The sequence below is a fragment of the Lepidochelys kempii genome, chromosome 5 (genome assembly GCF_965140265.1).
Source record: "Lepidochelys kempii isolate rLepKem1 chromosome 5, rLepKem1.hap2, whole genome shotgun sequence".
NCBI lineage: Eukaryota > Metazoa > Chordata > Testudines > Cheloniidae > Lepidochelys > Lepidochelys kempii.
Genome location: NC_133260.1, coordinates 25,401,367 through 25,418,444, shown reverse-complemented (window position 1 = coordinate 25,418,444; position 17,078 = coordinate 25,401,367). Strand labels below are relative to the sequence as shown.

General features: G+C 42.5%; 1 protein-coding gene across 2 annotated transcripts in view; it reads right to left on the bottom strand.

The window, feature by feature from the left end:
• SPEF2 (sperm flagellar 2) overlaps window positions 1-17,078 on the bottom strand; it is a 61,551-nt gene that overhangs the window by 8,898 nt on the left and 35,575 nt on the right. For both annotated transcript variants that reach the window (XM_073343743.1, XM_073343744.1), the window contains exons 12-17: window positions 11,675-11,894; window positions 10,999-11,129; window positions 4,819-4,900; window positions 3,770-3,843; window positions 2,624-2,727; window positions 1,821-2,077 (exon numbers count right to left, since the gene is read on the bottom strand). In XM_073343743.1, coding sequence (XP_073199844.1) covers window positions 1,821-2,077; window positions 2,624-2,727; window positions 3,770-3,843; window positions 4,819-4,900; window positions 10,999-11,129; window positions 11,675-11,894 — 868 coding nt within the window. The remainder of the gene's footprint in view (window positions 1-1,820; window positions 2,078-2,623; window positions 2,728-3,769; window positions 3,844-4,818; window positions 4,901-10,998; window positions 11,130-11,674; window positions 11,895-17,078) is intronic.

Genomic DNA, 17,078 nt, shown 5'->3' with positions numbered 1-17,078 from the left:
ATTAGTATGACATTTATATTTAGCTATACACTATAGCAGGGGTATACAATCTGAAGTCAGAGGCCACAAGGAGCCTGCAAAATATTAAAATACAGCCAATAGCTTCCCTCTTTTTATAACTGCACATAGAGAAAAAATCTGATGATGAATCTAAACAACACACAATTCCTATCCATCATCATCATCATCAGGGAAGATAAAAGTAAATTTTTAAGAGTTTCTGGTATTTGTGATAAAAATTATGTAAGTTTATATGTGATTTTAAAATTCAGCCCACAAACTCCTGGCACATAACTAATGTGATCCTTGGTATTGTAAAGATATGGCAAGCAAGCAGTACATTAATAACTTTAGCTCTCTTGGTGTCATAACTACTTAGCATTTCCCATTTTATCATGATATGGGTGTCACTAAGCTTTTTTAAATGTATGTGTAAGCGGGGGAATAGTCCCGCTATTGTGGGGAACTTTCCTGGTTTCTGCACTACCCCGGTGAAGTGGGCTAGCGAAAGGATCTAAGTCCTCGCTCCCACTTCCTTTACCCAGTGGCCTCCCTGCCCTTGAGGACTCTCCTTCCACTCTCCTGTCTGACAGAGTCCTCGTAACCCCAACAAAGCTGGGCCCAGGATTCCTGGGGGCTTGACCCCCAACCCTGCTGTGGTCACCTAGGACAGGGGCTAGGGTGTCCCCACTCTGGGGTACTCTCTCTGCACTCGGCACTTCTCTGACCCACTGACCATTACATACAATTGAAAGCAAATGCAAGTTATTTAATCAACAATTAATTTTAAAAAGAATAAGGAAAAATGGGAAAGGTTAAAGGAAACACATCAACCTGCTCTGTGGCACAGAACATCACAAACAGTGTCTCTGGAATGTCAGGGCAGTTCACAGTCTGTTCCTTGTAAGTCCCAGGCCTTCTTCTCAGGCCCTGGCTGTGTTGTAGGGATGCTGTGGGTTGGACACTTGCTCTGGTGATGGCCAGACACTCTCAGGCATTAAGTGATAGGACCCTTCTTCCCAGTGTCGCCCCTGCCCTGTCGGGGTTACGATCCAAGCCTGGCCTGCAGAGCCTCTTGGCTGAGGCGTCTCCCTGTGCTGGGCCCGCTGCCCAGGGTCCCCCTCGCTCTCCCCAGCTGCTCACCGCACCCAGCTCTGGACTGCTCCAGCCCCAGCTCCACCACTCTGTCTCAGCACTGCTGCTGCTGCTCTGCCTCCAGCTCCCTGGGCTGCTTCTTTGGCCCCTCTGGCTCTGGTTGCTACAGCTCTGCTCCCAGGACAGGTCTGCTCTGCAGGCTGCTTCTGTGACTCTGCTCCCAGCACTGACCTGCTTCGTGGGCTGCTTTTCTGGCCCCTCTGGCTCTGGTTGCTGCAGCTCTGCTCCCAGGGCAAGTCTGCTCTCTCTGGGCTGTGCCTCTAGCTCTGGGCTGCAGCTCTGCTCCCAGGACAGGGTCTGCTCTCTCTGGGCTGCTTTTCTGGTCCCTCTGGATCTGGCACAGCTCTGCTCCCCAGCTCAACTTGGGCCCCTACTTTCTCCTTAGCTCGGCCCCACTCTGTCTGACCCAGGCAATTCTAGCTCACACGGAGGACGGGACCTCCCTGGCCTCCTGACTCCCTGATTAGCCTGCCTGCCCTGTCATTCAGGCTGACCTGGAGCATTGGCCTCTCCCGATTGTTCCTGGGGGCTGTCAGTCTCAGGGTCCTGATTCCCCATTGACCCTTCCATCTTTTTAGTACTGCGAGCTAGCAACTAAAACACTCACACTGAATGTTAGTAAGGGGCCAACAGTCCCTTTACATATGCAGTGAAGTATAACTCACCCTTCATGCCAGCCACACGTTCCAGCACTGTGGTATCTGAAATGTCTAATAACAGAGCAAAATCAAATGCAGGTGGAGATAAAGGTAGATCTTTTGGGGCTGCTGGGTCTGTAACTAGGGAGGGCTTCTTAGACTTCTCATCCTTTGTTTCTCCTTTGGCCGGATCACTCCCTGTAAGTGCTTTTTCAAGTAGTTTTGCCTGGTTTATTGTCATTGGAAATCCATCCATGATCCATCCCTTCTTCTGGGGTGTTCGTCTAAACATAAACAAGGAACTATAAACATGTAAAGAAACTACTTTAACTTAGTATTAACATTTATAATAAAGAGTTTTCCTATAATTCTGTGATTTGAAATTAGGTAGAACAAAATATCATGAAAATTCTATAAAATAACAATGTATGTCATTAAAATTAACACGGCAAATCAAAAGATTTTCCAAACAGAAAACGGCAGAAAACAGGACTAAAACGAAACAAAACAAAAGGACTGCAATTTTCTGGAACAAACACTATGGGACTGATCTTTATACCATGAGAAAAGATGCCAATTTTCTGTTATCTGCCAACATGTGGAACAGCAGCAGTAAATAGCAGATTTCTAGAGGGAGGTGCATGCCTTGACCAACTTGCCTATTAGTTCAGAGGAGGTGAAAACTATTCCATGAGTTGCTCTATTTCAATGGAACTACTCACGGAGTCAGGTATTATTCACCATGAGCAAGAATGGCAGTATCTGCCCTAAGAAACATATAATTATTTAGCATATAATTATGTTTGAAAGCAAACTACACTATTTCATACTTAATAGCCTCCACCATGATGTCAACTAGCAATTCATCAGGAATATTTTTTCCTTTCTTCAACAATTTCTCTGATGCTGCACCAAGACAGGCACGAACAGATAGCTGTGGAAAAGAGCAGTTAAAAGAATATGTAGTACTAATAATATCATGTTCAGGAAGTAATAGTAATAATATCATGTATCATGTAGTACTGATATCATGTTCAGGAAGTTCAGTGCACTAAATGTTAAAGTGTATGCATTCCACTGCACATTTAAAGCACATATTCAATTCCGGCAAGATCCTCAGCAGGTGTAAACTGGCCTAGGATCTTGGTCATTACATGCAAAAATTAATGTTAGACAATGTTAAGGTTGAAAATTGAAACATTTTAAAAATCAGGAAATTTAAAGTTAAGAAGCCTGATTTGGATCTCACTCTGGTTTTACACTGATGTAACTCTACTGACTTCAATGGAGCCCAGTCCTGATTTACACTAGTATAAGATTATAATCAAGACTGAGGTTTTTACAGCAACATTTAATCTGGTTGGTGTCACCAGAGTCATGCTCTCTATAGGTCTTCAGGATATTCCCACATCCTGCTTGTTGAGTAAGGTACTACTTAGTATAAGTCTAACATAATCTAGCCCTAAGGAATAAACATTTTAATATTGGTAGGACCAATATATTAACAAATTCTGTGAATGCTCTGGATGTGGTAATAAGCAGATTTAAAAGCATGGAAAATATGTGATGAAGAGCAACGTTCCCTCTAATTTTTGACAGGCCATGTGCACAAAAAATTTCTTCTGTGCAAATTGTGCTTCTGTGCAAATTTTTGTGCACGCAGTGTTTCACTGTGTGCGTGGGGTTTAGGATCTGTGTGCATGCACACAGCTTAGAGGGAACAGTGATGAAGAGGTATTTGTGAATAATTCTGATGACATAGATGACAACAAAGCCAACAGAGAAAATAAATCCAAATTTTTGTAGTAACTTTGAGTAAAGTTATCACTTTTCATATTTTATATAGAAATATGAGCCTGTGGCATGGTCCATAAATTAAAAATAGTAAGAGAAAAGTTCAATATTAACCAGCTTTGTTTAATAAACAAACATTTCATATATCTATACATGGTGGAAGTCAAAGTCAGTTTACATACTTTAGATACTTCATCCTTACTCTCACTTGACTTCATTTCTTGATGAGAAGATTCTTTTCTGCCAAGACCATTACCTAGCAATAACAAAACATCAGCAAATATTACTTTTATTATATTAACATTTATTATTAATTATTATTATGGATACATAATATCATTACATAATATTTTTATTTAGTGAGTGCTGTCAGTGTTCTCTGCACTAGTCAGAACACAGGGGGAGGCACAGAAACTATCCCCAGGAGCTTATTATCCGTAATTATTTTACTATAATTTCTCCTTTTCAGTCTATTTATTTGTTTATTTTTTGGAGACAAACCATCAAACTCTTACTCACATGAACAGACTTTACTCCTGAGAACTAACTTCAATAGGGCAACTTGCATTAGTAAGGACTACACACAGGAGAAAGAGTTTTCAGGACTGTGTGTTTTTCAGGGCAGGATTCTTGTCTTCATACCTCTCTATAAAGCACCCAACATATTGTTGTCACTCTCCAAATATAAAATAATAACTATTTTGTTTTTTTTCTCCTTCTCACACTATATGATGCCACAAATAGTCAGTGAGGAATATGGCTTAGTACTGTAAACACTTCTCCATGTACTTGAGTTTATGCACACAAATAGACTCACTGATTTCTGTAAGACTATAAAGTTAGGTATGTGTTCACAGGTCTGGGGGCTATGTCAATGACAAATTTCAGGTTTCAAACTTCAAACAGTTTTTGCTGGAGTCATATTCAAAAAAGAGAGGTTAACATTTTCTGACCAAGGGAAAATACTATTTTCAACCTCCATATCCTAATACAAGGAAGCTGAAAAAGTTTCAACCTCAGAGGTGAACGTTTCGGAAAACTATGAGTATGCGGAAACAAGGGTTATAATGGGAACTTTTGCAAAGCATGAGCTGTAGTGGGCACTAACAAACACCTGCTAGAACATATAAGCAAAAAATCAGCAGGGGATGGAGAAATCCTCTTTTTTGCCATTCAAATCCAGACATCAAAATTATTTAAAAGAAATCTAATTAACTCTACACATTTTTACCTTTGGTTCCATCAAGTGATGCGCTCTTTGGCACGGTTTCAGAAACCTTAGATGCTGAAGTTGAAGGGGGCCTCTTCAGGACCTTTTATAAATTAAACAATCACGAACCACATTTCTTAGTTTTCATAACATTAAGCAAGAATAGTTTTTGGATATTTTAAATGTATTTTAATGAATATTCAGTTATTTAAACATATATAAACTGATTGTCAGGTGCATAACAGCAGAATAATCTATAGTAAAACAGTAAGAAAAAGTTATTAATGTCAGCCTGGAATGATGAGTGCAAGTATTATTTTGATATTGATGGTAACTTGAAAGCAAATGAAAAGTTGGGGATGGAGTGACAGGAAAGAGAGGGTTGTTATTTACTCATGACACTACTCAAATTCAAGTAAACAGAGCAGGCTAGAAGGCAATGATCACTTCAGATGTCCTCTGTTCACTATGGTCCTGGTCCTGCACCACTGACTTCAATGGGAGCAGGATCAGGTCCTATATAAATCTAACCCCGGTCTACACTACGCGTTTAGGCCGAATTTAGCAGTGTTCGATAGATTTAACCCTGCACCCGTCCACACAACGAAGCCATTTTTGTCAACGTAATGGGCTCTTAACATCGATTTCTGTACTCCTCTCCAATGAGGGGATTAGCGCTGAAATCAACATCGCTGGGTCAAATTTGGGTTAGTGTGAACACAATTCGACGGTATTGGCCTCTGGGAGCTATCCCACAGTGCTCCATTGTGACCGCTCTGGACAGCACTCTCAACTCGGATGCACTGGCCAGGTAGACAGGAAAAGCCCCGCAAACTTTTGAATTTCATTTCCTGTTTGGCCAGTGTGGCAAGCTGATCAGGACAGGTGACCGTGCAGATCTCATCAGCAGAGGTGACCATGGAGTCCCAGAATTGGGAAAGAGCTCCAGCATGGACCGAACGGGAGGTACTGGATCTGATCACTGTATGGGGAGACGAATCCGTGCTATCAGAACTCCGTTCCAAAAGACAAAATCCCAAAATATCTGAAAAAAATCTCCAAGGGCATGAAGGACAGAGGCTATCACAGGGACCAGCAGCAGTGCTGTGTGAAACTTAAGGAGCTTAGGCAAGCCTACCAAAAAATCCAAGAGGCAAACGCCTGCTCGGGGTCAGAGCCCCAGACATGCCGCTTCTATGATGAGCTACATGCAATTCTAGGGGGTGCCCCTACCACTGCCCCTCCCCTGTACTTGGACTCCTGCAAGAGGGGAGTCTCACACAACAGGGATGAGGATTTTGGGGATGAGGAAGATGATGGGGAGGGGGAGGTTAAAGATAGCACACACCAGGCAAGCGGAGAAACCATTCTCCCCGACAGCCAGGAACGGTTTATCACCCTGGAGACAGTACCCTCCCAACCAGGGCTCCCGGATCTTGAAGGCAGAGAAGGCACCTCTGGTGAGTGTACCTTTGTAAATATAATACACGGTTTAAAAGCAAGCTTGTTTAATGATTACTTTTCCCTGAAGACTTGGGATGCATTCGCGGCCAGTACAGCTACTGGAAAAGTCTGTTAACATGTCTGGGGATGGGGTGGAAATCCTCCAGGGACATCTCAATGAAGCTGTCCTGGAGGGACTCCAAAAGCCTTTGCAAAAGGTTTCTGGGGAGGGCAGCCTTATTGCATCCTCCTTGGTAGGACACTTTACCATGGCAGGCCAGTAGCACGTAGTCTGGAATCATTCCATAAGAAAGCATGGCAGCATGTGGTCCCGGTGTTTGCTGGCATTCAAGCAACATCCGTTCTTTACCTCTCTGTGTTATCCTCAAGAGAGTGATATCGTTCACGGTCATCTGGTTGAAATAGGGGAATTTTATTCAGAGGATATTCAGAGGTGGCCGTTCCTGCTGGGCTGTTTGTCTGTGGCTGAAAAGAAATCATCCCCACTGTTAGCCACGTGGTGGGGGGTGGGGGGGTGAAGCGATCATCCTGGAGAATTGGGTGTGGGGGGAGGGGGGGTTTGTGTAGTGTGTAGTTGGGTTTGTGCTGCATGTTAACCCAAAAACATTAGCCCCTCCTTTTAAATGGCCAAATGTGTCTTTTTCAGTTTTACTCTTCCTTTTTTTCCTCCCACAGCTGCAAATGTTTCAACGCTCCCCCTATCGTCTCCGTCCCATAGGCTAGCGCAGATAAGAAGGCAAAAAAACCACACTTGCGATGAAATGTTCTCTGAGCTCACGCAGTCCACCCAAACTGAAAGAGCCCAGCAGAATGCGTGGAGGCAGACAATGGCAGAATCCAGGAAAACACAAAATGAAAGCGCGGACAGATGGCTGGAGCAACAGGAGAGGTGGCGGCAGCATGATGAAAGGAGGCAGGATGCAATGCTGAGGCTACTGGAGGATCAAACTGATATGCTCCAGAATATGGTTGAGGTGCAGGAAAGGCACAGACCGCCACTGCAGCTCCTGTGTAATCAACCGCCCTCCTTCCCAAGTTCCACAGCCTCCTCACCCAGACGCCCAAGAACACGGGGGAGGGAGGGGACCTCCAAGCACCCAACCACTCCACCCTAGAGGACTGCCCAAGCAACAGAAGGATGGCATTCAATAAGTTTTGAAGTGTAGTGTGGCCTTGTCCTTCCCTCCTCCCCTCCATCACCCAGTGCCTCCCTCCTGGCCCACCCCTCCTGGGCTACCTTGACAGTTATCCCCCTATTTGTGTGACAAATTAATAAAGAATGCATGAATTTGAAACAACAATGACTTTATTGCCTCTGCAAACGGTGATTGAAGGTGGGAGGGGAGGGCGGTTGGCTTACAATGAAGTAGAGTGCACCAAGGGGGCACCATAAACGTCTCCTCCTTACTCTCACAGATATTGTGTCTAACCAATTCAGTAAACTGCACCAGCGCGCTTTTAAAAACGTCCAAATGCACATTCTACCACCATTCTGCACTTACTCAGCCTGTAGTTGAACAGCTCCTGACTACTGTCCAGGGTGCCTGCATATGGCTTCATGAGCCATGGCATTAAGGGGTAGGCTGGATCCCCAAGGAAAACTATAGGCATTTCAACATCCCCAACAGTTATTTTCTGGTCTGGAAAGTAAGTCCCTTCCTGCAGCTGTTCATACAAACCAGAATTCCTGAAGATGCGAACGTCGTGTACCTTTCCTGGCCATCCCACATTGATGTTGGTGAAACGTCCTTTGTGATCCACCAGTGCTTGCAGCACCATTGAAAAGTACCCCTTTCGGTTTATGTACTGGCTGCCAAGATGGTCCGGTCCCAAGATAGGGATATGCGTTCCGTCTATCACCCCACCACATTTAGGGAATCCCATTGCGGCAAAGCCATCCACTATGACCTGCACATTTCCTAGAGTCACTACCCTTGATAGCAGCAGCTCAGTGATTGCGTTGGCTACTTGGATCACAGCAGCCCCCACAGTAGATTTGCCCACTCCAAATTGATTACCGACTGACCGGTAGCTGTCTGGAGTTGCAAGCTTCCACAGGGCTATCGCCACTCACTTGTGAACTGTGAGGGCTGCTCTCATCTTGGTATCTTGTGCTTCAGGGCAGGGGAAAGCAAGTCACAAAGTTCCATGAAAGTGCCCTTACACATGCGAAAGTTTTGCAGCCACTGGGAATCATCTCAGACCTGCAACACTATGCGGTCCAGCCAGTCTGTGCTTGTTTCACGGGCCCAGAATCGGTGTTCCACGGCATGAGCCTGCCTGATTGTCACCAGGATGGCCAAATTGCTGGGGCCCGTGCTTTGAGAGAAGTTTGTGTACATGTCCTCATCCCTCTTGTCACCATGCTGCCATCGTCTCCTCACCTGCTTTTGCAGGTTCTGGTTCTGCATATACTGCATGATAATGCACAAGGTGTTTACAATGCTCATAACTGTCGCGGAGATCTGAGCGGGCTCCATGCTTGCCATGGTATGGCGTCTGCAGGAGAGCAGAGTGGCAGCGGAAGCAGTTGTTCAATGATGATGGTTTGCAGACCTACTGCACCGTCTGCAGCCAGGACACAACAGCTGAGCGGGGTGCACACTTGCCGTGTTATGGCGAGACAAGAGCAGCCGAGCAGAGTTGCAGCAGAAGCAGCCCTGCAAGACCCTCAGGAGAGCGGAAGCGGTGGCTGACGACCTGCGAGGTGGATTCATGACAGCAGGAGAGCAGAGTTGCAGCGGAAGCGGGAGCCCATGAGAGACAACATGGAGAAATTCGCTATCTAGACAAGAGCAGGAGGAGGAGAGCAGAGTGGCAGCGGAAGTGGTGGTTCGATGATGACGGTTAGCAGTCCTACTGAACCATCTGCTGAAAGCAGTATGGCACCCGCATGGAAAAAAGGCGCGAAACGATTGTCTGCCGTTGCTTTCACAGAGAGAGGGGGAACTGATGATATGTACACAAACCACCCGCGACAATGTTTTTGCCCCATCAGGCATTGGGAGCTTAACCCAGAATTCCAATGGGCGGCGGAGACTGCGGGAACTGTGGGATAGCTACCCACAGTGCAACACTCCGACAGTCGATGTTAGCCTTGGTACTGTGGATGCACTCCGCCGACATAATGCGCTTAGTGGGGGGACACACAAACAACTGTATAAAACTGCTTTCTAAAAATCAACTTCTATAAATTCGACCTAATTTCGTGGTGTAGACATACCCTAAGAATGGTTTGCAGTTGAGGTTGAAATCATCATTTTGTCACACTGCACAAAGGGAGTATTCTGGCATTTTCTCATATCCAAAGGAAGCACTCTTGCATGGCAACACCACATTAATCTACAGTTCTATAGATGAGGCTAATTTACTCTTCCAGTACGAGGCTAAGTTATTTTTCTGTCACCATAGTTCTTAAAAATAATCTCTTTCTCCAGTGACTCAAGATTTTAGAGCATTAATATAATAAGGACAACAAGGAGTCCGGTGGCACCTTAAAGACTAACAGATATATTTGGGCATAAACTTTCATGGGTAAAAAACCCATGAAACCTTATGCCAAATATATCTGTTAGTCTTTAAGGTGCCACCGGACTCCTTGTTGTTTTTGTGGATACAGACTAACATGGCTACCCCCTAATACTTAATATAATAAAGGACAATCAGGTCTGTACTCCTTTCCATGCCTGTATTCAGTGTAAGGTTCCTCCTACTTAACAGAGCATCCTAATGTGGGATTATTACTAGGCAGCTCCACACCATGTGGACTAGCAAGACTTTCTTATCGGCAGGACTGGTGTCACCATCTATTACTAAGGTTGCCCAACACTCCTCATTATCAGTCTTTTTTCAGTTTCTTATACCTTTTCGAAACTTTAACTATTTGGGCTGAAATTTTCTATGCTTGGTATATTTGGGAAAATTTCAGACGAAAGGGTCCAGATGTTTCCAAGACTGAGGTTAAGGAAAAATACGTTGTGTTGCCCACATTAAAAAATTATGGTAATCTTTTCTTTGAAATGGTCTGGCATCCTCATGCTTTGGAGCAGGCACTTGAAATCTAGAAGAGAGGTGCCCTTTGTGTCTGGGATGGACCTTTTTCCATCCCCATGACAATCCACCTAAATTTAGCCAAATTATAAGACTTTGAAAAATTACCTGTTCACATGCGCTCAGTAGAGACTTGCTAGAGCTTAACCGTTAAAACCTCAGAATGCTCCCTCCTCTCTGAGCATGCTTGAGCCTCTCAAAATCCCAGTGCTGACCAGACTGTGCATGTGCCATCCCCACAGAACAACGGAGCATGCTACAAGCTACAGAGGTACTTTCCCTGTAACTGCTGCTCTGGGTCAGGGTAGTAGGGCTGGGGCCTGGAACTGACAGCAAGGAGGCTGTCTCTCCTGTGCTCTTAATGACCCCCCTTCTGGTACCCAGGCAGAAAGGGAGCAGGAAGGAGTCTGCTTTGAATATAGAGGGGATAAAGCTGGACATGGGGAAATAAAAGGAGTAGACTGGGACAAGGAGTCTTGTGATGATAAAAAGAACGCTAAAAAAGCACTATTAAGGTGTCAAAGCCAACCCCTCAAAAGTTAGGAAATGTCAGAATTAAGACCAGTGCAAGTCTTCTATACCTGACTCATCTCAAAGAAGAGGAAGGAACATGACCAATATACTTTCCCCCTAACCTGCTCCACTGTTCCTTATAACAGTTAAAACCAAAATGAAACTTGCACTTACTTCATTTTGTTTCCCAGAACCCTCTGCTTCTCGTAGAATCAAGCTGCTTTCACTTTTCATTTCACTCTCATGGAAAGCTTTGATGGTGTCCTGGACCAGAGTATCAATAGACAATACCTGAATGTTGCAAGCTAATAGACAGAAAACATTATTGTGATAGGTTTACATTTTGGAAAGAATGTAAAGAGATTATTAAATGCAATTAAATTAATTCTAACAAGGCAGCTCTATTAAATGCAATGCACATTTCTTTTGGTTTGGGTTTTTATTGGAGTTTGTTCCCACTGACACGACACTACAGCCTGTACAATGTACATTGGTAACTGCAATTAGTCTGTTTGCCATTTTATAACCATCTACAGAAAAGTTCTGTGAAAACATTTCTCACCAGTTCTTCACTTAATAAATTCTGAAGCAGTAAAATTATTAGGTACAATGAATTAACAGTAAACTTTTATATTCAGAAACTTTTCATTTTACTTGGGAAGATGGAGAATAAATTACATGGAGCCAGACCTTGCAAGTTCTGATGCATCTGAGGCACCTATCTTGCAATGAGCTCTGCACAGGTGCAGGGGTCTGACCACAAAGAGCATATTGTAGGGACTGGGGCTTAAAAGAGTATAAACAAAACAAACAAACAATAAAAAAAAGTCTACAGAAAAAAACCTTCTACCTTCTTCCAAGAACTTTACACAGGTGCTTTTTCCACTAAAAAGCTTTCCTAAAACACATCCCTGGATAGGAAACGGAGGAAATACAGGTGGTGGGGGTTCAGGCGTTGGAGGGTAGACAATGTCCATCAATCTATGAACCACATGACCCAATATATTATTATTAGGTGGAGGTTTGCTTCCACTGTGCTCTTCAGGTGGGCACCACTCACCTATCATACTCTGTATCAAAAACAAATCAGAGAATAATTTGTGACTCTGCCGTGTATTTCATCTTTTAAAAGATAAACACAGAAATAAATAAATAAATAAATAAATAAATTATTTTGCACTTCTAGAATGCTGTATTTCATCCATAGATATCACAGGGCTTTACAAACATTATTCATTAAAACTCATTAAAACCTATTTGAGGTAGGCATGTATTATTTTACCCATTTTACAGACCAGTAAACCCATTCTTATCTGTTTTACAGAGAAATTAAGTAATTTGACCAATGCAAAAAACAAGTCAAGGGCAGAGTTAGGAGCAGAACTCAGGAGTCCTGACTTCAGCCCCCTACTTTAAACATTAGACAACACTGCTTCCCTATTACCATACACCAACATCTAGCTAAAACTTTCAGTAACATATTATAAATTATTTGATTTATTTCCTAAGCATTTAGTTAAGAAACTAAATTACACAGTGTTTTAAGGGAGAAAAATAACCATGAGAAATGTGGGCCAGGTCTATACTTCAAACTTTTGCTGGCACAGCTACATCAGTCAAGGATGTGATGAGGTATAATCTCTGACTGACACAGCTGTGCTGGCAAAAGTGCCCAGCATAGATGCAGTTATACAGGCAAAGCTGCATTTTTGCTGCTTGTGAGTGGAGAGAGGGCTATAATAATCAATACTGGCAAAAGCATAGTTTTGCTGGTATGAGCTGTGTCCAAACTAGAAGCCCTTTGTTGGTACAGTATATGAGTATAGCTATACCAGCAAAGCACTCCTAGTGTTGACTTAGCTGTGGGTTGATCCTAACAAAAGAAAAAGGAACATTTTATTAGGACCGGATAATTCTAACTCTTTAAAAAGACTTATTGAGAATACAGGCCATTAAACAGCTTCTAGAGGACAAGTTTTGGCTTCCAACAACCTGGGCTAGATTCATGCTTGTAATCTAAAGGTTAAACACTTCGTTACCAATCTTTTATGTCATCCAGTTCTCCCTCTGAGCACTACTGAAAGGCACAATATGTATTCAATCACACTACAAGTAAAATATAGTTATTTTTCCTATGTCTATTAACGAATAGATGATGTCTCAGTGTATTTCACACTCTTCAAATATAAACTTGATTTGTGCTTACTTATTTTCACATGGAGCATCCCATGGAAACTGTAACTAGATGTGATTGCATATAACTATATTATTAGTGTAAATTAAAATGTTGCCTATTTTTCAAATAGCAAAACTTATTTTGAGCTATAAAATGTGCCCTCTTACATATCTCAGGGCAGATAAAAATGTATGAGAGGAGACAGGATCAACTTACTTGATCTCTAAGGGAATATCTACACTGCAGCTGGGAGAATGCCTCTCAGCCCTTGTAGACAGACACATGTTAGCTCCAGTTGACCTCATGTGCTAAAAATAGCAGCATGGACATTGCAGCATGGGTGGCAGCACAGGCTAGCCACTCAAGTACCAGCCTGCCTGACCCCTGGGTCCGAGTTCACGTGGCTAGCCTATGCTGCCAAAACATCCATACAGCTATTTTTTAGCACACTAGATTGAACAGAGCTAGCACATGTCTGTCTACCTGGGCTGCGAGGCAAGCTCTTAGCTCCAGTGTAGACACACCTGTCAGACAAGGGGGAAAAGTGAATTCCGTACTGCAGGGACTCTCCATTAAGATCACCCAGTCACCAATTTTCTGGCCTTTAAATCTAAGGACTATTAGCTTTTGTGTCTCTGATGACCTAAATTGTCATGATGGCTCACAGGGGAGAGGCAGGCCTGGTCTACATTACACAGTTAGGTCGACGTAAGGCAGCTTACATTGACCTAATTATGTCAGAGTACACACTACAGCTTTGTCCCGCCGATGTAAGTGTCCTGCTACACCAACATAATAATTCCACCTCCACAAGAGGCATAGGGCTTATGTTGGTGTAGTTAGGGTGACAGTGTCTGTCTAGATACTGTGTTACTTATATTGGCTGTTGGCTATCTTGTCAAGAAAGCCAGGCAGGTAGAGCCCGGCCCCCAGCTCTCCACTCCCAGTTGGGCTGCGCCCACCCCGCTCCCTATTCCCAGCCAGGCTGCTGCCCAGAGGCTTCCCGCTCAGGGACCCAAGAATCCCAGGCAGCTGCCCCCCACTCCCAGCTGTCAGTGTCCCTCACGTCAGTGGAAGCACTCCTAGTGAGGACACACACCACCAACCGAAGGAGGGTAGTGTGGACATCAGCCACCGCAGTGGCTGTAAGTCAACCTAACATAGGTCGACTTAAGTCTGTAGTGTAGACATGCCCTGTCTTTCAGACAGCCAGGACCCAAGTCATATAGGGATATACAGATCGAAGTCAGTACCTTGAATTGCACCTGGAAGTTAACTAAGATTCCATGTCGATCTAAATTTTTAAGAACATAAGAACAGCCATACTGGATCAGACCAAATCTAGCCCAATACCCTGTCTTCCAATAGTGGCCAATGCCAGGTGCCCCAGAGGGAATGAACAGAACAGGTAATCAGCAATCCATCCCGTTGCACATTTCAAGCTTCTGGCAAACAGGGGCAAGGTACACCATCCCTGCCCATCCTGGCTAATAGCCATTTATAGATATATTGTTCATGAATTTATCTAGTTCTTTTTTAAACCCTGTTACAGTCTTGGCCTTCACAACATCCTCTGGCAAAGAGTTCCACAGGTTGACTGTGCGTTGCGTGAAAAAATACTTCCTTTTGTTTGTTTGCTGCCTATTAATTACATTTGGTGATCCCTAGTTCTTGTGTTATGAGGAGTAAACAGCACTTCCTTATTTACTTTCTGCACACCAGGCATGATTTTATAGACTTCTATCAGTAATCTCTTTTCCAAGATGAAAAGTTCCTGTCTCATTAATCTCCCCTCACATGGAAGCTATTCCATACCCCTAATCATTTTTTGGCCCTTTTCTGAACCTTTTCCAATTCCAATATATCTTTTTTGAGATGGGGCACATAGTATTCAAGATGTGGGTATATCATGGATTTATACAGAGTCAATATGATATTTTCTGTCTTATTATATATCCCTTTCACAACGACTCCCAACATTCTGTTAGCTTTTTTTGACTGCAGCTGCATCTTGAGTGGATGTTTTCAGAGAACTATCCCCAAGGACTCCAAGATGTCTTTTTTGAGTGGTAACAGCTAATATACACCCCCATCATTTTATATGTATAGTTGGGATTATGTTTTCCAATGTGCATTACTTTGCATTTATCAACATTGCTCTAGGAGAACTAGTGTAATGTGTTCTTTGTGACTGATTCTATTTAACAAATGATCAGCTGCAATCTACAACTGCTGCAGCTTACACATATTCTTCAAGGACAGTCCACTGTAGAATGCACTGCAGTAGTTATGTCAGGTGTTTGCCGTACTTTGCTGTTTTATCAGCTATACTTCTTATATTGGAGTCACAATATTTTGTAAGGCAATACATACCTGCCTATGTTCTTGTCTTCACTTTTACTCCCTTAACCTCACTGTCTCAATTTCTGACATCAAAAGTTGCTGCGATAGCACAAGAGTTTGGGATATAATTCAAATATGCTGTTAATTCACGCTGTTAATTCACACACACATTTGTGTTTGATACGGTCACTGCAGTTCTAGAAAAATGTTTTGTTAATCTGAACTGAAGAAAATATTCTAAAGGGCCTTGCTGATTAATTGCTGACTGACAACTTCTTTATATTCTCTAACTATACAATATTAGTTCATATTGTTTTGTCTATCCATTGTTACTCCAAAGCTCATTTGAATGTGTGAATTACTATTCAATTTCCTCGTGTATATAATTTTAGCAGATCAGCATTTTTCTTACTTTTAATAAGCACCATTAGTATGTTCAGCACTGTACATTACACAGAACTATAGTTCCTGTATCAAAGAGCTTATAATTTTGAGGTCTTTAACTCAAGCAAACTGATATTAATTTTAATTGGAGTTTGCCTAAAACCTCATTAAAAATTAGTAAGGGCTTTAGTATTTTCCCCTAACTTAGACAAACAGAATGGTTCAGATGCATAAGAAACTGGAAGATCAGATGATGGTGAAAATTCATGACTGTGAATTTTTTTTTCTTCAAGTATATGTTGTGATATGTTATATACTTCTGGCAGCACTAACTGACATTGATAGGCTCTGCAAAAGTAGTGTTTGAATGAGGGATTTTAAGGAAGGATTTGAATGAAAAGAGAATTGATGTTTGGTGCAAGCACAGGGGGTAGTGAAGATCAAAGTACAAAGATGATAGGGGAAAGATAAAAAGGGCGGTGAAATATACCTCTTTCATATCCTTCCCTCAATACCCACCTCTGCTTTGATGCTAAGTGTCTGAAGTTGAGCCACGTTGAAAATTAAGGGCCGTATTAGAAAATTTTGGGTTAAGTGACTTGCCATGACCAAAGAGAGAGTCAGTATTTAGACAGCAGACAGTCGTAATTAGAGAGTCAGTGAATCTGGTTCTCAATCTTGTGCTGTCCTGCATAGATCATGCACTTCTTTCATCAACACTGATTTTATTTCTGTTTGCTCTCTGTTCAAATGTCTGTAACCAATTTGACTTGCTAAAGGATCCTAGTGAATAGTGACTATGCTCTGTTTGAACCAATGAGTTATTGTACATTACATCACTTGAATATAATGCAAACAGTTAAAAAATTGCTATCCTAATTATTAATGACTATTTTTGCATAAGCTCAATATGTATTTAAAACAAAGTTCTATTGCTGTCTGTCCTAATTCAGTACATGACTGCTGTGTTGATTGGCCTGTTAAGAGTTACGAAATTACTTAATTTTTTTAAATTAACATTTATTATTCAAAACGTATATAGCATTCCATAAATTTGCCTGGCATTTTAAACAGATATTAAAGCTATGGTCATTAACTTGCCATTTACTTATTACAAGTTAATTGCAAGTTAATTCAAAACTGAATTGAGAACACCAAATGTTTGGTGACAAGGAATGGAATAGGGAAGTAGGACTGGAAACCTAGAGGTGACTTTCCTTTACTCTAAGGTCCCTTTATCCCACTTGCAATGTAAGGAGGCCTTAAAGGGTGAATAAATTAAATTTACATCAGTTTTAACATCCTGCATTCTCCCAGAGTGGTGTAAAGAGGCCTTAATGTAAACGAGACT